This window comes from Trachinotus anak, unplaced genomic scaffold, assembly GCF_046630095.1.
Source record: "Trachinotus anak isolate AG129_WGS33_773 ecotype Australia unplaced genomic scaffold, CSIRO_AGI_Tana_v1 ptg000013l, whole genome shotgun sequence".
NCBI classification, from domain to species: domain Eukaryota; kingdom Metazoa; phylum Chordata; class Actinopteri; order Carangiformes; family Carangidae; genus Trachinotus; species Trachinotus anak.
Genome location: NW_027273864.1, coordinates 565,704 through 590,149, shown reverse-complemented (window position 1 = coordinate 590,149; position 24,446 = coordinate 565,704). Strand labels below are relative to the sequence as shown.

The following is a 24,446-nucleotide window of genomic DNA, read 5'->3' as shown; positions in this document are numbered from 1 at the left end:
CCCAGAATCCTAAACCCTAGTATCAAATCTTTATTTCTTCCAATCCTTCATACAAACTGTTCAGGGTTAACTTTATATTACTAAATTGAAATTCTGTTATAATCTTTTGTTGGCTGTTTAGACAGAAACACCAGAGTCTATGACTAATCTTAAAGCTGGTCCAGTGGAGATGTTACTGTTGTACTGGTGTTTTGTAATAACTTCACAGTGAGCTGGGAGATTTTTGGGTGTATGATTGACTACAATGCAAAAAGTCTGTATCTTTGGTAAATTAGGAAAATATTTAAAATATTTAAAAACAATTGTGATGAATAAAATACAAGATGTTGTACTAAACAAAAGTGAAATTTATCTTTGACAATATTGTTTGTCCTGGAGGGGAATCATAACACAAGAGTGGAGCAGCACTGCTGAAACAAGCTCATTGACTTTGAATATATGATAAATGACACTTTAATGCTATGAGTGAAAACAAAACACAAATACAACACTCAGACAGAGACAGACTCACACACAGGATCACTGACTTTCACTACACAACAATGACAAAAATAACAAAAAAGAGATACAATTTAAGAGTGTAAACACACAAAGAGAAGAAAAAAAAGTCTATAAATAAAGGAAATAAAGGAGCAGTGATGTCATTCCTGAAAACATCTGTTTAAAGATTAGAGAAATGAAGTGATAGAGAGAATATTTACAGAGGATTTATTCCAGTCAGAAGGAGTCTGAGACATAAACAAAGAGACGAAGAAGAGGATCTGATCAGATCTTCTTATAGCTTAATTTCCCATATATGGAACAAAAATGGATTGTAGACACTACTGAGCAATGACAGCCAAGGTTTATTTCATATATATATATATATATATATATATATATATATATATATATATATATATATATATATATATATATATATATATATATATAGTGGTAGTTTTCATGATGGACAATATATATGTATATTTTGTCCATCTTGAAAACTACCACACCTTTCAAACCTACGGCAGAGATAGAGGTAACTGAACATCTTGGCTTCAAATTTTATACTTGTTACCTCAGTGTCACACACAGCGTGGGAACTTTTGTTATTGGCAGACAGTTCCTGAACCTTACAACTCCGAGTCACTGATGTTCTAAGACTCAACAAGGAGAAGTCAACCTTTTGCACACACCACAGCTACTCATTCCTCATACTGTTTACTGTTTGGGGAAAGGCTCATTTTTAATGTGTCTTTGCTGCAGGGGTCTGTTACGTCTTTTCACTTCAACATTCAACAAAATATGAGATTTGTTCTGGAGTGCCATAAAAGTATTGTGAGTCTGTGTATATATACAGACATGTCCACCACTGTTTTTATCCTAGTACCAGGTCAAGAGAATTTAAGCAACTTTTGAATCAAAAGAGGGTCCCAACCTGTCCATCACAGGTGTACTGAATGAAATGGTCAATGAGGAGTCAAAACCCAATCAAAATCTGTACACAGAGTGAAAATGTTTTAAACCTCCTCACCACTCCCTAGCTGTAGGCCAAGAAAGTAAGCGTAATGGTAAAGTAAATTGAGGCATCCTTACTTGACAGGTTCCCAGGATTCCCTCTCAAAGCCTCTGTGAATGGACTGAGCAATGGAGGACTCCATCAGGTCCACATACCGCACCACCAGCGGGGCGTACAGGTCCTGCAGGTGTTTGTGGAACTTCCCATTGCACAGGTTATCTGAGGGAGGGAAAACAGCAGACATGAAGTGACACAGCACACCTGAGCACATGGCAGGTGAGGCTGAGGTAGAGTAGATATCAGTACAGATAACCACTGTAGATATCTGTGCTTCTACATGCTCATGTTGGGTTACAAGATGAATGTGAAGGGCAGCCAGGTGAGGGACAGAAGAGCTCCGGCCTCCTGACAGAGGAGGCTGGTGCTGGTGGCTAACACTGGCTCTTCATTAGCAGGTATGACACAGCATATCCAGTTTTCAATCTCTCTAAACAAAAGGTTGGAGTCCTGGGGTATTTCTAAATCCAACTCGTCACACACTCTCCCCCCAGTCTCAGCCGGCTCCCAACTGGTAAAAAGGCAACACTGACGAAGACCACAGGAGATAAAATGGAGGCCAGTGTGTGCTAATGCGATGCCTCACGGCTCCACGCAGTGTGTCTGCTTTTCCTCTCCCTCTCCCTCTTTGTTTTTCTCTCCCCCTCTGAGCATGTGTGTATTTGTGTTTGTGTGTGCTGGCACTGGAGTCAAGGTCGATGATACGCAGTAGGTGCAATGTTTGTTGTGCTTCCTGATTGCCACTCTCCCAATTAGCCACTTGAGCGGCTGCTGTCCACTTCGATGTGTTGTGTCCAGGAGTGTGTTCTCGGGGCTCGCTGCGGCCCAGCTACCACTGCTTTAGACATCATTAACTCCTCGAATGGCAGCCCGAATTTGGCGCCTGTCTAGTGCCTGGGCTATTTACTGCTACATAAGTGCACCGCTGAGGGGCAACAACGCAGATGACCTTCTGAGTAAAAGACGTCCCCGTGATGATACGCTTTGCTAAAGTGTGCGCCTGTTACGCTGTGTGGGCAGTGGGGGGCTCTGCTGGGTCTTCAGTTGGAATTGATGATGGTTTGTCTTGTTACACAATAACACTGTGGGCTGAGGCTGTGTTTGATGAGAGTCATTCAGAGGAGGAAGGATGGTACACTGCTCTGGTGGCTCTTCCATTTACTGCAATTAAATTAGAGAGACACCCCACTGATTTTACACATAAAGCTTGGGTTACTAATCATGGGGATTACTGCTCAACATGAGAAAACAGCTGTCTAATGTCTTCTGTGAAGCCTGAGGAAATAACCCTGATGATGTCATAGTGATGTCATCAGGGCAATTTAGGTTTTTGCCTGGAGACAAACAGAAAGTCTGCGTTACAAACTGCAGGGAGGGGGTGGGGGGTAGAAATACATGGGTATTTACTAGAAAGTGAGGGTCTAACAAACAATTCTATTGGTGCATTATGGGAAGTGTAGGATCCAGTGATTTTTGAGCTTGACCCCTGCAATGGACTAAATAGTAGGGGTCAAGCTCGAGATATCACAGTCTCTTCTGCTTTGATTTGATTCCAAAGTTCCCAAATTCAGTCTAATAGAAAATCACTGGTGAAACTAAAAAAAAAATTCTAAACTAAAAATAACTGAAATTATAAAAAAATCTATATTTTCTGTATCATTAACTCAGTTTTATTCTTTCAGTTATATCTGATTTTACCATTTCTACTTCATGCAGTTACACACTGCAAAAAATCTCCATCTTAACAAGCCAGGTTGACTCATATTGACTTTTTTTTAATAGATTTAAAAAATACATAATAATACATAATATATATAGCCTAATACATAAAAATAATAATTTTAGGAACACTGGATTTAATCTTTTATGGAGCACATACTGTAAACTGTCACATTCACATGCACCGTCCTGATACCAGAAATATTTACAAATGTGGATTAATACACAGCCTCATCCAATGCACCATTTTCTCTCGTTTGAGTGGTGTTTGTTAGGAACTACATTGTCCAGGGTCCAGGCCGTGAGACTGACTCACACAGTGGTGAATTTGTTGACAATAAGAAAAACAGAGAATAAGTCTCATTTCCTAGAATCGATATGGGTTTTAAGGAAGAGGGCTGGTTAGTAAAAACGATCAAGCTCATGCTGACAAGTTTTTAATTTGCTTCCAGGTTGTCCACAAGTAAGTCCTGATTACACAGTTGTTTTCTTCTGCTGAAGAACAGAGGAGTCTAACCAGTACTACAGGGTTTTGTTTTGTTTTATTTTGAACACACTGCTGTGATAGGAAAAGATCCTTTGCACATGTCATAGATTACAGCTGAATGATTTATCAGTAGGGGTCTGTTTTTTATAGTCACTGTGTTATTGCCAGCATCGTGCAATTTCCGTCCCTGTTAACTGCTAGCTGGTGTAGTTACGTCCATTGCTATGCACTTCAATTGCCGTTTTCACACAACAGACAATATGCAGCAAATGAGATGGTGGCAAATTTGACGACACTAACAAGTGAGCATAACAAGCTATTTGCAGTCATCTCCGTACAGCTGAATGAGTGGACCGCACTCTGCCTTCTCCTTGACTCCCGACTGACAAACTGAAAAGGGGAAGCATTCCCCAGGGACAATTAGCACCCTGCAGATTGAGTCTGCATTGTGAACAGTGGAGTGTATCCTTTACAGGACCACGGACAGCTCCACAGTGTTCCTGCAGGCGACGACGTGCAGTTCATTAAAGAGATGACTGGCCTGCAGCAACCAGCAACAAGGACTGACCATTATCTTCAGACAGACACTGCTGTCCCTGTTCACACACACACACACACACACACACACACACAGAGTCTGGTATGCAAACTGCTCCAAGTCAAATCTCATGTTGACATTTGAGGGATGTTTCAGGGAGACTGGAGCGTGCAATCGACAGCAAGCTGTAAACCTAGAACAGTAGAAATGGTATGGTTTTAGTGGTAAATTATAAAAATCATACAAAGATACAAAGAAGAGTCATACTGAAGTATTTTGTAAAGAGAATCAGTGGTTTAGTTTCATCATCTAGTGCACTGCCACTGGGTATCAAAGTCAGCAATTCGACCCAGGTCCAGAGAGAACCACTCCTGCAACAAACCAGAATGTCAGTCATACTTTTGCCAAGGTTTGTAACCTACTCAATAAATAAAATTTTGGTATGATAAATTAAACTAGATTTACTGTTTGTAGCTCAATTCTTGGTTCTGATTCTACTACAGAGGAATTTTGAATCTTTAAACTCTTCAAGGATAAAGACTCATTTTCACACATTATGAGCTTGTTAATTAAAATTAATGCAAAAAGGTTTTAGTTTGGAATTAAAGTCGGGACAACTGCACACAAACCTGCAGACGATAGAACGAAGCTGCTTGATGTTAACAAGTGCAAATTCATTCTAAAGAGGTTAGTGTGTGTTCGTAGCTATGAATGGACTCTGAAACAACCAGCAATTATCCTCAACTTTTTCATTTTTAATGGTGAATATAGCTCAGTTTATCGCATACATACAGTTTTTTTGTCACTATGAGATTATGGCACCATTTATGTGAACTTGAACTTGTGGACAAGTGGATAATATGACTTTCCATCTCATTTCACCCCTCATCAAGCCCCCAGACCCTGGAGTCTGATCCCTTCCTCACTGATCAGGCACGTTCAGCCACTTCAGTCCCCACAATGACTGCTGAATGTGTTTTCTTTTAATAGTTCTGCACTCACAGTCCATCCTCAGGAAGTCGTTGAGCAGTTGGAAGAGAGGGAAACTGTCCCAGCTGTCGGGCGGTTGAACCTCAAGAGCGGCATCCATGTCGGCTGAGTAAAGACACAGGAAGGTCTCGGCGTGCTCCACCATCAGGTCCGACCACCATGCAAAGGCCTTTAGATGGAGAGAGGGAAAGAGAAGAGAGGGAGACAGAGTGCAGGGAGCGGAAGAAAATTGAGAGGTTGAGAGTGAAAGAGAGGAGACAAATTAGACAAAGCACTCCCCAGTGGGTAAGTTCATGGTTTGAGTCTCATTTACCATAAAGGCGGAAGATGTAACTTGACTGACTGTCTCTCTCACTTTTCCACCGTATGAAATCAAGTTGTTGTCTCAACGACTTCACTGCGTGATCTCAGGGGAAGGATTCTTCACAACTCGGAGCAGAGGAAACAGCGCGTGGGCACGAAAAATCACACGCTTTTCTACTGGCCCACAGAGGAAACAGCAGCAGCTCCTTGACAGTGAGTCAATCAGAAGGAAGGAGCTAGCAAGCTGCGCCACGCTTCTACCTCCCCATCAAATAGACGCAGTGAAGTGACTGTTAGGGACCGAGCTGCTCTCATGCACATCAGAAACACTTGCTTCCCTCCATGCACCCCCACTATTGCCGGGCCTCTTAAGAGAGACCCCTGAGGATCCATGGTGTTTGCTCATTCACATCAAGCTGTCAATACTGTAATGTGAATGTACCCATGGGCTTACATGTTGGTGGTGGTGGAGAGGGTGGGGAAGGGGGTTGGGGGTTGGGGGGGGTCATGCACTTGCCATGGGAGCTCTTTGCATTGGATAGTTTGTGTGGCAAGAAGGCGCATCTAGTCGGTGCCGCTCATGTAATCATCATTTGTGTTGATACTTGAGTCAAAGAAATAAAAAAATAAATAGAAGTAAAACTTAGAAAATAGCATCAAGATTTTTCTTAAACTTTACCAACTATTTAAAGGTTCTGTTAACAAGATTTTAAACAATAACATAGCAGCAAATAGTTATTTTTTATTTTTTGTTAAGATAAAGTGGAGTAGTGGCGTCCTGAGCAGAGAACAAACACCTCCTCAGTGTGTGCTGTAATCTCGGCTTCTCTGTTGATTCTTTTAGTGTCTACTGGTCGTGCGTGCATGTTAGTGCATGTGAACTCCTCTTGTTAAACCATGGGCCCCCTCCCATCTTTACAAACACACAGGGACCACTTTGAAGCTCAGAGTGAGATGCTCCACCATCGCCATCTTGGCAGTGCCTGACTCCACCTCTAACTCCAGGCTAATCCAAAAATGGGCGAAGAGGTGGAGCTGAGATTTCAGTGCATGTCACTCAAAGAGGCCACTCCCTCAATTCTCCACCTTTAGTCCTTAATAAAATGTAAACAGGTGAGTTCTATAAAATTCAGCCTGTACAGTTGTCATGAAGGAGGAAATTAGCTCTAGAGACCAGAACAGTTTTTGTACCAGGCTGTAAACATGTTTATTCCTGCTGTAAAGTTGGACATTTGAACTTGTCTTAACTAGTCTATGGGGACTGACTCACTGTTGGAGGAACTGCAGGTTTGGCACTTCAATGTTGGCTTCATTTTTCAGCCTTGCAGGCTGCAGCTTGTGCAGTACCCAGTGTGAAAGCTACCATCCAGAATTTCCTCCACTGAAGAAACCACATGAATGTGTTCAACAAATCTTGCTATCGCTAGCTTGCTAACTGTCAGCATTGCTGTGGAGCATATCACGACAATGACAGCGTGGGCTAATGGTTGTGGTTAGATTGTTTTTTGTTGACTCTCGTGTCCACAGTGTAACTTTATTCAGTTGTGCTTGTTGTGTGTTTAGTGGACACTGTCACTGACCTTAACGTCTGAGAATGTAAACGGAGGCCGGAGGTGTGGCTGATGAAGCGTTTGTTTGGTCTGAGGCGCCGTGGTGTAATGTGACATCTAGTGGCAGTGATGATCGTTTACAGAACCTTTAAAAATCATCTCTTCTTTCAACCATCTCCTGTCGAGATAAACCTACTCCCTGCAGTGTTAACAGATTTAGAATTTGAACTTGTTTCCTAAGTTGTGTCACCATTTACTAACCCAAACAGAGATGGTAGCCAGAAACAATAACTTGCTTATCACACCTCCATGAAATTATTGGGCTGTACAGCTTGTTAGCACCTGCCAAACTAAAGCTGCAACAAAAATGAGAAAGATTTCTGTTTTTAAATTCTGCACAGAAACACTACACATGAAGTCAGACACAAACTTGGTGGTTGATGAGTTTCATGAGCCAGCAGTGTGTTTGAGGCAGGATTATAATGTCGTTGGTATCTTAAAGTTATTCAGGGCCACTAGAGCATCTGCCCGTGGTGGTGACTGGATGAGGTAAGTGACAAATTCATAATGTTGCTTTGCCAACTTGAGAACTTTTCCCACCAAGAAGCAGCAGAGACATGAGGATTTACCTGCTCACTTAAGATCTAGCAGCTAAATTTGGGTTCAATTCTGACCGTTCTAACCATTAATCCCCCTTAACTCTGTATTTCAAAGGCTCCTAGAGCCAAGGTTTTATTCAACATCAGCATTTTATTTCAGTGTCATTTATGTGTGGGTTGTCAGCCTGCTTTGAGACTCAAATGCTGTCAAATGTATCCTGGGTCAAGACTGGAAGTCTGAGGAACTTTTTTTTTTGCCATATACTCTCATCTTTTAGTGGAATGATCAGGGCACCATCTTTCCAGATGTCATAATACAGCCCTGCTGCTCACTTGTCCAGCTGCCATTTTTGTTTCGGCTATTCTTACTGTCCTGGAGCACAGTGCACCAGCTGGGCGTAAAAAAGTAGCTCTTAACTCTTAGCTACGCCCAACATTGTGATTTGAATTGACACCAAACCTGACTGAACACAGTTGTACCTGCGCCTGGTCTTATGATGTGCATTCATGTGAATACTCGCTAACTGGTCACTGTTGCTAAGCAACACACTTCACTCTAACTTTTCCCTTTAAACAAGCTACTTGTTTCCATCTTTAGCTGGAAGATGTGAATAAAAAAAACAAAAAAACTAAAGAAATGAATTTACTGTAATGGAAATAGAAAACGAGTTGTGTGCGTTGGGTGGGAAGGTGGCTATCACGCCTAAGTCAGCACTGGAGAGCCAACAGCCCAACATGCTGTCTGATGTACATTGATCATATCACCAGCACCTGCAGGGCGGGGGGCAGCGCTGCATTTCTGTGCTAGTAGGGGAGAGCTCCCTGATGAGCTGAAACAGAGCTTGGGTTTTTCCAACCACTGATGACCCTTCCTCATCTTAACACCTTTTTATTTTTTATTTGTGAACAAGATGCACTGCCATCTTTGTTTTTCCTCCTGGTTGTGTGATCAATATTTTCCCTGTTATTGTTACCATGGATACAAGTCTGACTTTCAACTTACACACTGCTCCACACTGGCGCAACATATACAGGGCTTAAATCTAAGTGGAGTACTAGTCATAACTTTAAATTGGTCGTAACTTTCAGTTCAAAGTTGGGCATAACGTTGCACCCAAGCATACGCCCAGCTGGTGCACTCTGCTCCTGGTTTCATTTTGCTGAGAGATGACCCGAATTAAAGGAATATTTTGTCATAATGGCATCACAGAAGAGTCTCAAAGTCTTTGTTAAACAACCTGCTGTAAGCAGGTAACCAGTAAACTGCGGATCATTTCTATAAGCTGAATGTATTTATGAGCATAAATCAGTCTTTAGGTTCAAATTGGTGATTACATGAGAGGCACAAAACAGGGCTGGTAAGTAGGATGAGCAATAACCAGAATTAGAGCCACATAAGTGACCATTAATAAAAGCTATTTTCATGATTTATATAAAGGTCAAAGTCTGAATGGAACTAACACAAATATTTGCCAGCGCTGGATTCTGACACTGGTTAGTTTACTAATATGCTCACATCATTATTTTCAGCAGCGTAATGCAGCTCATTGAACTGAAGGGGAATGACAATGTGACCTCTGATCACAAGAAGCATGCCTCACATTTTCTCCATTGTGTGTGCTGAAGGATCCAATGGAGAGAAATGGGTTTGTTTAAGGTGACAGAAGACCTGGCCCAAGCTTTCTCACTGGACTGTAGAATAAATGACACATGGCTAAACACAGGTAACAGGTTAGCATACTCAGGGATGATTCGGGCAAACTCGTAGAAAACAGGGCACAGAGCTGTACTCTCTCAAAGTTACACAACTCTGCACTTTTGTTTTCTCAGAGCGGAAGTTAATGAGTTCAACAAATAAAACACGTTGCCTAAGTGCTTGTCTCTGTTCCTCATCACCAAAGGAAAAACTGCTGCTAGCTTACAAGCTAACAGGCACTGCCACAAGCACTTAAATAGCAGTGATTACAAGCTGAAAGGGGTTTTGGGTCACTGTTGAGAAGGGAAACATTAATGGTCCTCTACAACAATAGCTGTGTCGTTAAGTGCATGCACAGGACTTACGGTGAGGATAGGGTAGGAGGCGGGGCATATGGCACTAAGACAATCACATACCTCTTTTCCCTGTTCAAACATTTCCCCGCAAACCAAATAAATCAGTGAAATAAGAAGCACAGAAGGAATAAGTCAATTTGGTTTTAGTTGAATAACGAAGTGACAGAATAATGTGATTCACAGTTAAAGGGCAGAAAGTATGAACAGGTTAAGGAAACAGACTCAACATGCTTTCTTTTTCCTTTGATCTTCATTCTTATCCTTCAATATCTTTTGTGTTTACCACATGAACAGAGACGCTGCTCTCCTCCAACACAAGCAGAGAGCAGATTTAAATTCTCCAGTGCTACTACAAAGACTTCAGAGGGTGTACCTTGTGTCAGGTATGGACCACTGTGCAGGTAAGATGCTGTATGATCAGAGTAGCAGGTGGTCAGTTGTGGAGACTATTTATTTACCATTTCAAATCTGAATGTACATGAAACAACCCCCACAAAAACTGCTGAAACCAATCCTGAGATCCTGAGATCCCCTGTAGATATTTGAATGATTTTAAAAACTGTACTGGACACAAAGGTAAACAGATGGAGTCATAGGAGTGTAAAAAAAAAAAAAGAATAAGCCCGAGAATAAAAAAAGAATAAGAAAATAAATATGGAAATGTAAACAGGGATAAATCAAAGGATACATTTGTAAATAAAAATTTGGAAAAATAAAGAGAAATGAATAAAAGAATTTAATAAAATGCTTTTACCTTGTTGCTTTTGCTCTTAGTAGTAGTCTGTGTCCGCATTAGTCTACATCTACTTCCTACAACCAAAGAAACTGACTACTCAGCCTGGGCATGAGAGACTGACAAGTTGACCTTCCAAAGAATAGCAAAAGCTATCAGGGAAACTCATTTACTTATTTCTCTTTATATAGCCACATTATTTTCTTATTCTTTCAATAAATTTGTTCTTTTTAATGGCACTCTTGTGACTCCATAAACATATTCAATGGGAAGATGACAAATGGGATTTCTGAAGTCAGTCATTACCCCAAACACCTGAATAACACCTGTATACTCCACACTAAATGTAATTTGGCAAAGCTAAAGTGCAGCGTGAGTCTCTCAGTGCAGTGCACAAGGATTTTCTTTTTTGGATTTAATGTCTCTCCTACAGGTCACATGTCACAAGAATGGCTGTAGCCCACAGTTTTCAGTTTAATGTCATGGAATTGAACTAGATCTACATTTTAAGCCTGTTTACTTTTCTTTTTTTTCAGTTTTCTTCTCCCTCGCAAGACCATTCATCTACCTTAGAGGCTACTGAAGAAACAGATTTGTACTCTAAGTACACTGTCAGCCAAGTCTGAAAAAGTTATATACAAATTAGTGTGATTATTTCAACACTTTGACATTGACATTGGCATTGACACTTGTTGGCTGGCATCTTGTCAGTGGAACAACGAATCTTGTAGAGGCCATTTTATGTCCAGAAAAGTTTCAAACTCTGCTTGGACTAAACAGTCTTCTCCAGTTTCACAGTGGCAAACTGACACTAATGGCTGATGATACTGGGTGTGGTGATTCTGACAGGTTACACAGACTGTATAATATTATATTGATTTCATGTGTGAAAAATATCACAAACTCACTGTTGACAGATAAATGTGGATAAAATCACAAGTATATATTATGTAGATGTTCTGGATTAATGACAATATGAATAGTTATGTAAATGCTCATTAGAATATCAGATATAGCTGGAAATGCTACAATAAGTGAATTAGTGGTACAGCTTTTTAAAAAAATGTTTCAGTGCTTCAGTGTTTCCTACCTGCAGTCCTGTTCAGTAATGTAGTGCACTACCTGCCACAGGGCAAACTGCTGCATACAGGAAACTGAACACTAATTTGATTTTGTTTAAGATCAATAATTGATTTTTAGATGATTTCGATTTTTTCTTTAGATGAATCAGATAAATGTGATGTGTCTGTGTTGAGGCTGGTGGATCTCAGTAAGATATCAGTAGCTGAGACAGTAGAGAGACAACCCTTTCACACTCACACACACACAGTCACCGCTCTTTCAGCCAGCCACCACCAGCCGTGAACCTACAGGCCTGTGTGTGTGTGTGTGTGAGAGAGGGAGAGAGAGAGAGAGAGATGCACACTGACCTCAGCATGGTGCTCCTCATTCTGCTGAAGCACCTCAATCACCAGCTCGGCCAGGCGGATGGTGTCCTCCAGCTTTTTGGCAGGAGTGACTAACCGGCCTACATTCTCTGGAACACAAAGGGAAAAGGTTAGCGTGGGCAGCCTCCAAGCCTGATCAGTACTCCCTGTTCTTTCCTAAACTGATACTGTGTGCATGCAGCCTAAAGTGTATACAAACATACCTGGACTCAGATATAAAGGTGATGCAGCATTTAGATAGTAAACAACATGCATGTCATCCCGCCTTCTCCCAAACACTGGAGCTAAAGGATTAGGTCACTCACAAAGTTTGGATAGACTGTAGCTGTTGCCTCACATGTCCAGTGTATAGCCTCAGCCTAAATCATTGGGACAATCTCATGGTCATATTACAAACACACAGTATCAACTTGTTATAATTAGGACTGGGTATCAGACCATAATACATGGACTAAAAACTTAACTGTAACACTGAAAAGTTTCAATTGGGGTCAGATTTTGCCTGATTTAAATCATAATTGTGTCAATTGTCTGCCATATTTTCTTGAGGCAACATTCATGAGCAACATTAAACACACTGCAGGTTTTCCCCAGCCCTAGTTATAGTGTAATCCCAGCTCTACCACTATCCCCATGAGTGCTAAATTGGTGGCTGGAGGCAGCGATCGCCTGTGGTATGTGGAGAATGAGTCACGTCTCCGTCGCTGTGACAGAACAGGGATGACGTCATCCAGAGGAGACATGGGCATGAGGAGGGATGTAAACAGCATATACAATGAACACTCATCATGCAGTAATGTGGTGGTTATGTTGTGCTGACATGGGCAGTTTTAACTTAGCTTTATTACCTAGCTTTATTTTTGACCATGGTATTAGCATGATAATGCACTCTTAGAAACACCTCCACTTCATCCATCATTCTAAAGTACCAGGACACCACATTGTGCTTTATCACTAACAATAGTAGCAGGGAAGTTAGCAGGGTTAAACTGGTTCAAAGAGTCAAACATGTCCTACATTTGAAAGAGCCTGAAATTCATCTTGTGCTCAAAGGTACAAGACATTTTACATAAACAAGAACTGAGTCCCTGAGAGCATTGTAGCGAGAGCCATCCAATCAGGGAGCTTCAGGTTCAGCTGTAGTGTCACTAGTGGCAGGGTGAAGTTAGAGGTTGAGCTTTATAGAGGTGGGTGGATGAATTCAGCACTCTGAATCAATTCACTTTGAGATTTTAAATCAGTTTTAGATCAATTCAGTCACTCTGGTGCAGTTATGTTTTATTGTTAGGTGACATTGTGGGAAACAAACTGTGGTCATTCCACAACCTCAATCACGTGTTCATTATCACTATGACAACAAAGGCCCAGTACGCCTGTTGCTGGTACACTTCTATGGGACATATGCAAGAGTAGGGACAAACAACAAGTATGCTTGTTTAGGATGGAGGACTTGTTGGATTGGAGAAATTAGATGAACACAACTTCCTTTTTCCATTTTGTTAAACTTTGAGACCTGAAAGTTCAGCATTGACCTTTGCACTTTGCCTCACTTGTGCATTTGCCATGAAAGTAGGATTAGGTCCTGTCGCTGTGCATTTCACCAACCAAAGCAGCTTGTCTGCATGTCACTGACCTGCTTTCACAACATGAGCCTGCCTGACCTTGAAGATCCTCTGACACTAACTTGCTTTACGTTCCAAGGATTAAAACAAAGATTGGTGAGGCTCCATTCACCAGAGACACTAATTTGTGCCCAAACTCATTCAGTGTATAAATTATACTGTATGAATGTAGACAGGCTCAGCACCAACTCTTCCTGAACTCTAGTGATCACATGTTGCACCAATTTCAGCCTTTCACTAACCTTCTGTAATATTTCAATTTTAGATGAGCTTTTAACAGAATACCTGGTGGAACCTAAGAGGTGTCATTTTTAACAGTGTCTTATAATGATGTTTTTTTATTGCCATTTTAAAAAAATCATGAACTGAGTTTGTGTGTAAATGTTAAAAAAAAAATAAAAAATCTTGTCTGTTTTTGCTCTCATTATCCATTTTAACTATTCATTTGAAAATTATTATATGTAACTATTATATAAATAAGCTTACTTACTTTAGAATGTTAATTTAATCAGCATGCTAAATAGCTGAAGTAGTTGAACCAGTTTGACAGGCCATGACAGGTCTGTCAAATGGGTCTTGGCTGTGTCCAGTCCACCTACTGGCAGAGCTCTTGTGGCCCGCTGATGTTGTGGGCAGCTCAGCAGGATGACGGGAGATACTAACATGGCTGAAAGCCTCCACAGAATGGAACTTTGTTCAGGTTCAAAGAGGGACTGCTGGGGTCTAGTAATGTATGTCAAGTCAGAGCTGTTATATTTTGTCAGAGTGGTTCTGGAAATGAAGGAAGGGTTGTTTTCTACAGTCATATTATATATAACCTTTAATCGTGGATAATGGACTCATGGACTCAGTCTTTCTTAAAACATCAGTGAGGTGCCCATAAGACAGCTCAGGGTTTGATGGTGATTATCAAAAAGCACTGCACTGAAAATTTTGGCACTTTATGGCATAGTAACAGCATTAAAGAACAAACAAACTGAGCACGCAGCGATAAACAGGGACAGAATTTAATTTTTCATCGGGAATAATATTCTATAAGAACACACATGCTATCTATAGTGGATATAAACACACAGGAAGTAGAAATTCTTTAAATGCCACCTGCATGCAAACAGTGTTTTCTTCCATGCTTGGATGCTCGTGACACTTGACTGAATTTGTGTTAAGTTATTTTTCCAATTCCTGCAGCTTTCCATCTCCATTCTTTGATTCAGAGCCATGAAAAACACCACATGGGGGGAAAACACTAATGCTGTCACAACATTCCTGACACATGTCCTGTAAAGGTTATGTGCCAATGCATCAGGAAGGTGGTGACAGGATTTATGGTGGTATGGTTTAAGGTAGACTGGGTGCTTTCTGGTCAGGAACAGCAGAGGTTAGACATACAGTACAACGTCACCTGGATCCTTCAGTTTTTTCTGAGATTTTTCCTCTGAGTAAGAGTTAAATTTAAAGAAAAAGGAACGGGTTGCAAGGATGGACATAAGGTAGAGAGAGGTGGGAAAGTTTCAGGTAGAGGGTGTGAGAGAAGAGATCATTCAGTACAGGTATTATAAGCAGAGGTACAGAAAAAAGAAGTCAGAAATAAAGGTAAAGGTTAGATTGACTCTTCAGTATAAATGCATTCAGCATATATGAGCAGCCTCTGAGTTGGAAAGCCACAAAAAACAGGGCATCTTCACTTTGACCTAACTCCAATGTGGAAAAATCTGAAAAAAGCATGAAAAAGTGTATATTAAAAAAAACAAACAAAAAAAAAAACAGACAAAAAAAACTTGGAATATATCAATACCAGCATTTAATGGCAGTTTCATTGAAAGACAGAGGCACGTTCACAATGGGAGTGTGTGACCTGTCTGATCTGGGTCCAAAGATGTTTCACTCAAAGGACTGAGACGTGAATAACCCTTTAAGTTCCTGCAGGATGTGGGTGCCCTGTTTGAATGTACCATGATCTTACACACTTAAGAGGTTTTACACACAGGCAAAGTAAAAATGCATTCAAGTCACAGACAGACAAAGAACAGGTGGTGTTGGCGTCACAGACAACAGAATGTGCTTGAGTGGCAAAGAGGCAAACTGAGCTTGAAACATATCAAGAAACTATAACAAGTAGACTTTACAGACTTATGCAACAGATACAAACAAACCGAAGAACGACAGATATGTGAGGTCGCTGGTCGTGGTTGGATGTTCATACTGGTTGTAAGAGAAAAATAAGAGTGCAGGGGTGGAGGGGTGAGGCTGGGGAATGAGGAAGGTACTCACGAATGGTTAAATCCATCACTTGAGACGCCAAGCAGAAGACAGGATGCTCATACATCTCTCTCTTTTTCCCTATAGAGAAAGAGGGAGGATACCGAGGCATGCGAGAGGCCAGGGTCAGAGTGGATGAGCACAGAGGTTCACGACGGTTTGACTGATATGAGGTTTTAAAGGCCCACAACTGCACTTGTTTAAAATGTTACAGTCTAACTAATTTCATGCCAAAAGATATATGGGTGTGTCAGTATTCAGAGAATTAAAATCTCAAATGTACTGTATCAAATGTGCAATATGTATCATTTTGAAATCTTAACGTATTATTAGCAATTTAATCATGTGGTATTATGAAAGATTTTAAATGCCTTAATGAAAACAAATCAAAGACATATAGTGAAATACTCACTGTTATTTCTGTTAGCTTTTTATGTATGCATTTAGTGTGTCATGATCAGGGTCAGAATTTCATGTACGCTCTCTGGCCACCAGGGCCTTTATGCCCATGCTACTGTGAAAATATCAAGGATGCTTTAAAAGTTTCAGTGCAGCAGTGTCTACTTCGGTTGCCAGCATCACCACTCTTTCTCTCTCTCTCTCTCTCTCTCTCTCTCTCTCTCTCTCTCTCTCTCTCTCTCTCTCTCTCTCTCTCACCCGCTATGCACACAACCTACGTACTGATATACAATGTTCCCTCTAATTTTTCATGTGTCTGGGCACACACAAGCTCCCTGAGCACACTGAGGACCATGGTGAGCAACATCAGATGTGCACGCTGTGGCCACACACCAGTATCACACCTGATCAACACCTGGGATCATAGCAAGTTACATGGCTTATTAAAAGAATCAAATTACAGCATTTCCATTTGTTTACTTTTAATATAAGTGATTTGGCCCACTTAAAATGAAATGCACTGTTGTTAGCTAGCTAACTTGCATGGCACCGCGGCGCATATGGGAAGGGCACCTACGCAAGCAATGTCAATGCTGTGATTGGCTGCGTAGAGTAAGTGAACTGTATCATATCATTGGCTGGACATCTGTCACTCACTGTGTTACACTGCAAAAAGTTACAGAAAAAAATGTTATTGCTCTAATTAATTTACAGTTTATGTTGAATTTTATTTTATGCGCTGTATAGATTTTCTTGTGCGCTGAGAATGTGTGAGCAGTGCGCGATTGCGCAAGCGCGCAACTTAGAGGGAACATTGCTGATATATTCCTGAAAGGAGCTGCTCTCCTCCTGTAACAATATTCTGCCTCAAATTGCTCAAACTTACTGCAGATCTTTCACAGAGATGATAAATCAGTGTAATTTGATCGTTTACTTGCTACTGCTGCCTCTTAACATTTCATGCGTGTAGTTTCCACACACGTCTGCGCATGCGTAAAATGCTGCAATATCATAACTGGTAAAGGTAGAAGCTGAATCAAGGACAGCTTGACAAGCTCTTTACTGTGCAAAATAATTTATGCTGGATTTATGCTAATTTGCATGAGGAAGTGAGAAGGCTTTTTCTTTTCAAGAGGATCACGCATCATCAATGCCAAAATGAATAACAATCAATCGCTTTGGGGGCGAAATGGTGACGTGCAAGTATATCCAATACAGCACGAATGTGACAGACAAACCTGAAGGAAGTAGAACTTCAAAATATTGTTGTGGGCTGGTCACAGAGGAGACTGTGCCCAAGATGTGATGACATTTATGTCGGCTGCTTGCCGATGTTGACACAGAAACAGAGAATATAGCTCACAGAGTTCAGGTGAGAGAAGTTATCTTTTAGTTTTTTATGTATATAAAAAATATTATTGTGACATGATTATGTTCAAATTATATATTAACAAAAAAGGATTTTATTTGCTACTAGAAACTTTTAAATCACTTTTCTGTCTTTCTTTTAGGATATAATGAGGATATAATAAATGCCACAACTATGTCTCCAGGAAATATAGTGGCTCTGGCAACAGCTCAGATGGTGGCCGGAGTTAAAAAAATAAAATAAAACATGTAACATGTAATCTTCTGAAAGATGATAGTGAAAATGAATCACTGTGTAGCAATAAAAAAGGGGTGTTTTTGCTGTTTTCCTGTGCACTGCAATCATGTCCAAAACTGCACCTGGGGTATTAACCACCAAGTGTCCTGTGTATTGGAAACATGCAACAGGGCAGATGACTATGCACAGAGTAGTGGGCTGGTGGGGTTTGACTGTGACTATGTTCAGTCCCTGTTGCACAGTCCTGTAGCTCCCAGTTCAACTATTGTTCTTGGTGAAAGGATTCCCACAGAGATGGTAGTGAACAAGTGGTTGAGCAAAGACACAGAAAGTGAGTGTCTGAGAAGGAAGCTGGCTGCTGATACAGAAGGTGCACCACTGAGTGCTGAGGTGAACCTTGGCCAAGAACAGTGACACATTTATTTTTCTGGGTTGGAACCACCCCCCAATCTAGATTGTTGAGAGTCACAGACCGCTATGATGATACCAAAAACACACATTATTGCTCTTGCTCAAAAGCTTGAAAATCCTGCCCACAGCAAAGTGGCGCCTGCACCAATCAAAGCCTGACTTTTTGTCATGAAAATTCATGACAAAAAGCTTGACTGAGGCGGCATGAAAGTATTCCTCTGTATCAACCAGATAAAGCCCTGCCAAAAAAGGCTTCCATCATCTTTCTATCATGGTTACTATTGACTGTGCATTCAGTTACATTTGTGACTGACTGTCTGCACTTTAAGGCAATACAAACAGACACTTAGAGGAACCTGCTTGGCTGAGTTCTCAGCAAGTGTTAGCAAGCTAGTGTTAGTTTACAGTAACAGTTGGTTTAAGGAGGAGCAAGAGATGGCTGTAAGGTAGATACCTACAACAGAATGTCAGACTATAGGAAATGACTGGTGGTAAGAATAAAAAGACTGTTGATTATTTTTCTATCAATGTTCAGACTTTTGTCGATGTCTATGTGGCTATTTGTTTCAAAGACTGACACAGTTTGCACTCATAAAGGACGTGTACTGTCAAAACTGGAGGCCTCCTACTTGTCCTCTGTTGTGCCTGCGGCTGGAACAGGGTCGGCTCTGAAACAATTACTCTAATAAGTTTCATTCAAACATCAGTGAATTAAAAGAAATGATACACGCTTCCATATCATCCTAATTATATGGCTGACAACATAATCTAGCTGTTAACTGCTTTGTTTTGTAGGATTATTGATGTCATTTCATTTCAGAAAATTGGGTACACAGATTTACATACTGTGTCACCAGGAAAACATTACCAATCTTTTTGTTTCATCATGTTTACCTTTTCTCCTGAGTGTCTTATTTGTAATTGATGTGTCTTTCCTGGAGAGGCAAATATAAGAAACTGAGAAACTCATTTCAGACTGTAATATTGCCTTGGACTAATGACATTTTAACAATATTTATTTTTTTTCTTTTTGTCAGTATTTAAAATGATGTTTCATTCTGGATTCTGACATTGAATTATATGAATATAATTTCTGCATGTTTGCACTAATGACAGCACTGACAGTCTGATACAAATGACCTCTTCATGAAGAAGCAAACCACAAACCTTTAAGTTTACAGAGCTGTGTGTGATACTGAGAAGTCTTTGGGTAACTGACACACAAAGAGAAAAAAATCACAGTTAGGAGAGACCTACTGTGACATATTTCTTTCACTGGCTAAATGTTAGCCTGCTGGACTTTCTGCTTTCATCAAATGATGTTACGCAACATTCATCCATCCTGTAGTCTCACATACTATCTCTGCTTTTTATCTAACTTGTTGACATCATTAGCTTCTCCTCCATCAACCCAGCTATTAGCTAATGCTAGCTTCCTAAAAAAATTACCCAGAATTCAACCAAGAAGATCCCTCTTAGTGTCTGTTTGTAAAGCCTCCTGCAGCACAATCCATCAGTTTAGTATCACTCCAGGTGACTGGCCCACAGGAAACTGTTTTAATGTGAAAGGCTGTGATTGCACAGTGTGAACTGTGCCACTCCATCTAAACAAAGAAAACGCTCTCTTGCACTGGCTCATGACAACTAATGCTAGTGCTTTGTGTTTAGTTTTGGCAGGTTTTACTGTTGAAATGTAGTATACCTATTCACTTGTTCTCAGTGTTGTGATTTGACTTAAATATGGCACGCTATTTGATATTAAGTTTATTATTTCTCAAGCTTTACTGAGGGGGAAGTTTTTTTTCTCCTTCTGTGATCTGACATATATAATTAAATATAATGTATATAAACATATGTTTGCTTTTTTATTATAGTTATCTGCATTTTCTTTCTTTTGTGATCATGTGATCAAACATCACAGTGAGTTGAAATCTACTTCAGTCTGTAAATAATTAGACAAACAATTTGGGATTCAAAAAGTAAAAACATAAAGAAAATGAACAGAACAGTAGAAAACATTGCAACTTAGCACAAAGATTTTTATGGAGATAAAATATGCTGACTGAAGGTACAATTTACCTCACCTATTTGATGTCAAAAGTAATATCAGACAAATGTTACACATTCCTGCTATACTAACATCAACTAATCATTCTGATTAGATGTTTTTTATATTTGTTAATATCTATTAAACTTTTTAAATTCTAATTTTCAGTTCCATAAATTCTCACCATTAACATAAATGCAGTTATTTCCTCTTGACTTTCTTTCAATTCAAACATCTTTGGAAATGTTCGCTTAGTTCCAAGTCTGGTAGCTTAATTTTAATGTATTAGAATGATAAATACATTATTGTAAATACTTAAAAATAAAACATGCATTTTAATAAAAAAGTATGTTATGGTTGTTATTCCAAACTGACAGAAGTTACTACACTATAATAAGTTTGTTTACTGTAATAATACTGATGTATCAAAATTAATTAAGCAATATTATGGCAAGTAGCCTAATTAATCAATTAAAATGATACATAAAGCACATTTACACTCTTAAAATATGTCATTGAACTGCATCAAATCTGAATAGGATGATGGTGACTGTCCACCTCCATGATTTTCACTGATTGGCCAAAGTCAGAAAAACAACATATCAGTCTGTCCTTAGAGTGTACAGTTTCCAGGTTATGTTTTTAGCTGGGTAGGGACAGGTATCTGAGACTTTGCAAGTCATCAGAGTGAGAAAGATGGTATTGCCCACGTTACTGTGAGAGACAGATACCAGAGTACAAGCAGGCTGTATCCATGCATGTGTGTCTGGGGTTCAAAAATTATGGGCTGTCTATATTGGATCAACCATTCGTTCTGCCAAGCAGAGGTCAAATCTGGAATATCACTTTTCTCCCATAGGCTAAGAAGCCCACCAGTATGAAGGAAAGGGATTTTGGGGATAATCAACAATCACAACTAAGATACTAAGGTTCAGTGTTTTTCATATATTGATTTATGTGTGGTGGCCCACCACAATATCAACACTGACCACCACATATTGATTTTCTATTGTTTGTTTTTTTTAAAGAATTTCAAATGGGTAAAATCGTATTCAACTGTAGAGCTACATATGTGTAGCATATTAATTTGCTCAGCCCTCCCATTCCCCCTCTCTCCTTCTCTCACTTTTCACACATTTGATGTGTCCCAATCATAGACTCTAAATGAAGATGGATGTAGCCTCTATAACGTCAGCCACAAGTTTATGGAGTGGATTTTATAGCTCAGAATGGGTTGTTCCTAAAATCAGCATCTTGGGAATGTCTGAATCTGCCTAACTCCTGGCTTATCCAAAAATGGCCAAAGAGGTGGGGCGTGTGTGGAGCCAAGACTTCGCTGCGTGATGCTGGTTTAATAATTGTGGCAAGCATACGCTCCAATTAGCATCATTACAACAGCTTGGTGTCGGCGCACCTTTCTAGAAGGCTGACCCAAGCCTAATTTATTTGCTGGCTAATTAGCTAGTTAATGGACTAAAATAACAAGCCAGTTTTGCTGAGCTCAGACACAGATACTAGCCCCTCTCTTCTCCATGCACACTCTGAATAAAGACATAATCATGCACGAGAGAAAGGACTGTTTTTTGCTTTTCCTAGCAAAGACAGCTAGCATAGCTGCTAGTCAATATCGACTGTTTGTTTAAGTGGTTAAATGTTAATGTTAATTCTTTAACTCTGATGCTGAATGTTTGCTCTTTCAATCCAGATCTGGACTAGAGGTATTAGCCAACAGAGTACCTTGAAACTTAAGAAGACATGTAGTAAAGAACATAATTTGTTTCTAATATTGCAAGGCTTCAACCAGTGCTGCTGTGGCAGCTGAATCAGCAAGACAGGGTCAGAAAGGGATAGCTGTGGCTAATGAAGAGAGATGTAGGGAGGAGGAGGACAGTCGCCAACAGGCTGCTGTGGGAGAGCCATCTAGGGCTGAAGCAGCAGGTGATATTGACAGCAAACACAGTGATATATATTGTTCAGTTATGTATCTGTCACAAAGTAGAAAGCAATTCAAATATTTGCGGTGGAGCACCTTATACACGGTATTATTTATCATATATACAGCTCCCCCATCCCCACCCCCATCAGCTACCACCACACATAGAATCTAATTCTGTGGGAAACACTGAGGTTCATCATCCTTAGTATCTTCAGAGAGGTATTCGTTTCTTTATAGACATCGTCTTAAATTGTACATTTGAAGTAGTTTAGTGTTAACTGAACAACATTTTGGGAAATCTGCTTATTTGCTGTTTTCCTTTCAGTTTGTATTATCTGACTTAGCTAGGTAACCTTGCTATGATCTGGCCTAATATAGGTCAAACTAGTAGGTGAAATAGTTCAGAGAAAAAAAAAGGACAGACTGCCTAGATGGACAAGTTAGTCTTTGTATTTCTATAATGTTCAGGGATTAACCTGAGACATATGAATGCAACCAAACTAGAGCGTGTCTGTGTATTACACAGAGAATAGCAATATTAGACAGAGATTGGTCATGTATATGTTTAGCCTAGCTTAGCAGTGGGAAACAGTTAGCCTGGCTCTCTAACATTAACACAAAGTGTTAATCTACAATCTAATCATGGATCATGGTTCGCTTCAACCAAATGTATTCTACCAAGAAAAATCTGAAGGCTGTCTGTCATTTTGACAGGTTTGAACACAGGCCAATCTACCGTAACTGAGTGCCTGCAGGGCTTTGGCTGCTATCCAGGATGATGGCCTAGACCAAATGATGGCCATTGACCCCTCTATTGCATCTCTGATAGTATCTCCAAATGATGCCCTTAGGTCAGATGCTTGCTGTCCACATCCTCAGTCCAGAATAGCTGATGACGAACATACCAGGATATATCATATAGCAGCTCAGATGGGAAATGTTGGGAAATTCCTTTCCCAAGACAGTTCAAACTGCTGGACTTGATGTCCAAGCACTGCACTGAGGGATGTTTCGATTCGAGCATTTGCCTTCATGACAAGAGAGCTTGGCAGACTGATGTCTACCTCCAAGTGTGGCTTACTCAGTCACAGTCATCATATGCTGCTTGTCATCCCAGGCCAGGGAGCCTGCAGCCTAAAAACCCCTGGAATGCAGTGCTCAAGTGAGTTTGCTGATTTGTGGCAACCACCTCTTATCAAGCTAAGTCCCTCAAATGCTTGATGCTTGTCTGTGCAACATGGCCTCCCCCGTTGGGTCCCTTTTCAGCCTACTTATAGGGCACTAGAGGATACAACATGATGCATCCACCCACCAACCCTGCAAACCACAGAAAGTGGTCCAAACATTGGGCTTTTCTCTCTGCGACATCTCAGACAGTGTGAGACCTTGGTTTTGACCCCTTATGTTTTGAGAACTCTCTCCAAGGGTACAGTTCAGGCACCAGCCCCCAAGGTTCAGTGGAGTCAGAAAGACTGCTGTGAAGGGTCACCTGAGGTCTTTGGCCTATAGACAATTCTATTCAAGTCAGCAGGTTCTTCTAACTTACTTGCTGGTTCCTATGAGGGGTGGCGTAGATCTCAGGTGGCTGAACCAGTTCTTGAAGGTTCTTCCTTTTCACATACCAAGGCTGGTAGAGGACATTCCACAACCTCATCTCCTGTTTTCAGAGAGGAAGGAGGCTAACATACATCCTATTCCTCCCGTTAAAGGGCAAATTGCCAGTGGCAATGGCAATCATTCCTCTGGGGTTTCTTTTCCTGCGCCCCTGGAGATCTGGCTAAACAGCCTAGGTCTCGAGCCCAGGTGCATTCAAAGCAGGATGGTAACTGTCTCAAAACAGTGCATTCATAGTAAATGAAGATTACTTGTGCAGCGGCATTCCCTTGGGCTCTACTCCATTCTGCCAGAAGAGGGAGGCATCTGATCACAGATGCTTCTACTTCTGCTAATATGATACGACATACTAAGTGGTAGAGTTTTGTTTATTTCTTGTACACACATAGCATTGATTATCACAGTAAGTGAAGTAAAACACTTTGTGATTTCATAATTCATGAGTTTTACTCAGCCTGCAGCTTAATATTTTGGGAGGATAATGAAACATATTGTTATACTTACACTCTACAAGGACATATCATGTTAGTGCCCTGCAGTCCTGTCGGCTGAAAGGTGTGCAACACCCAATACTC

The 24,446-nt window shown here is 40.5% G+C and overlaps 1 protein-coding gene across 7 annotated transcripts in view; it reads right to left on the bottom strand.

The window, feature by feature from the left end:
- cadpsa (Ca2+-dependent activator protein for secretion a) overlaps positions 1-24,446 on the bottom strand; it is a 215,883-nt gene that overhangs the window by 39,901 nt on the left and 151,536 nt on the right. For 4 of the 7 annotated variants that reach the window (XM_071493183.1, XM_071493184.1, XM_071493185.1 and 1 more), the window contains 3 exons: positions 11,960-12,066; positions 5,305-5,461; positions 1,579-1,720 (listed from right to left, as the gene is read on the bottom strand). In XM_071493183.1, the coding sequence (XP_071349284.1) occupies positions 1,579-1,720; positions 5,305-5,461; positions 11,960-12,066 (406 nt within the window). Of the gene's footprint in view, positions 1-1,578; positions 1,721-5,304; positions 5,462-11,959; positions 12,067-15,870; positions 15,940-24,446 lie in introns of all 7 variants that reach the window. The other 3 variants (XM_071493187.1, XM_071493188.1, XM_071493189.1) reach the window with 1 other exon arrangement.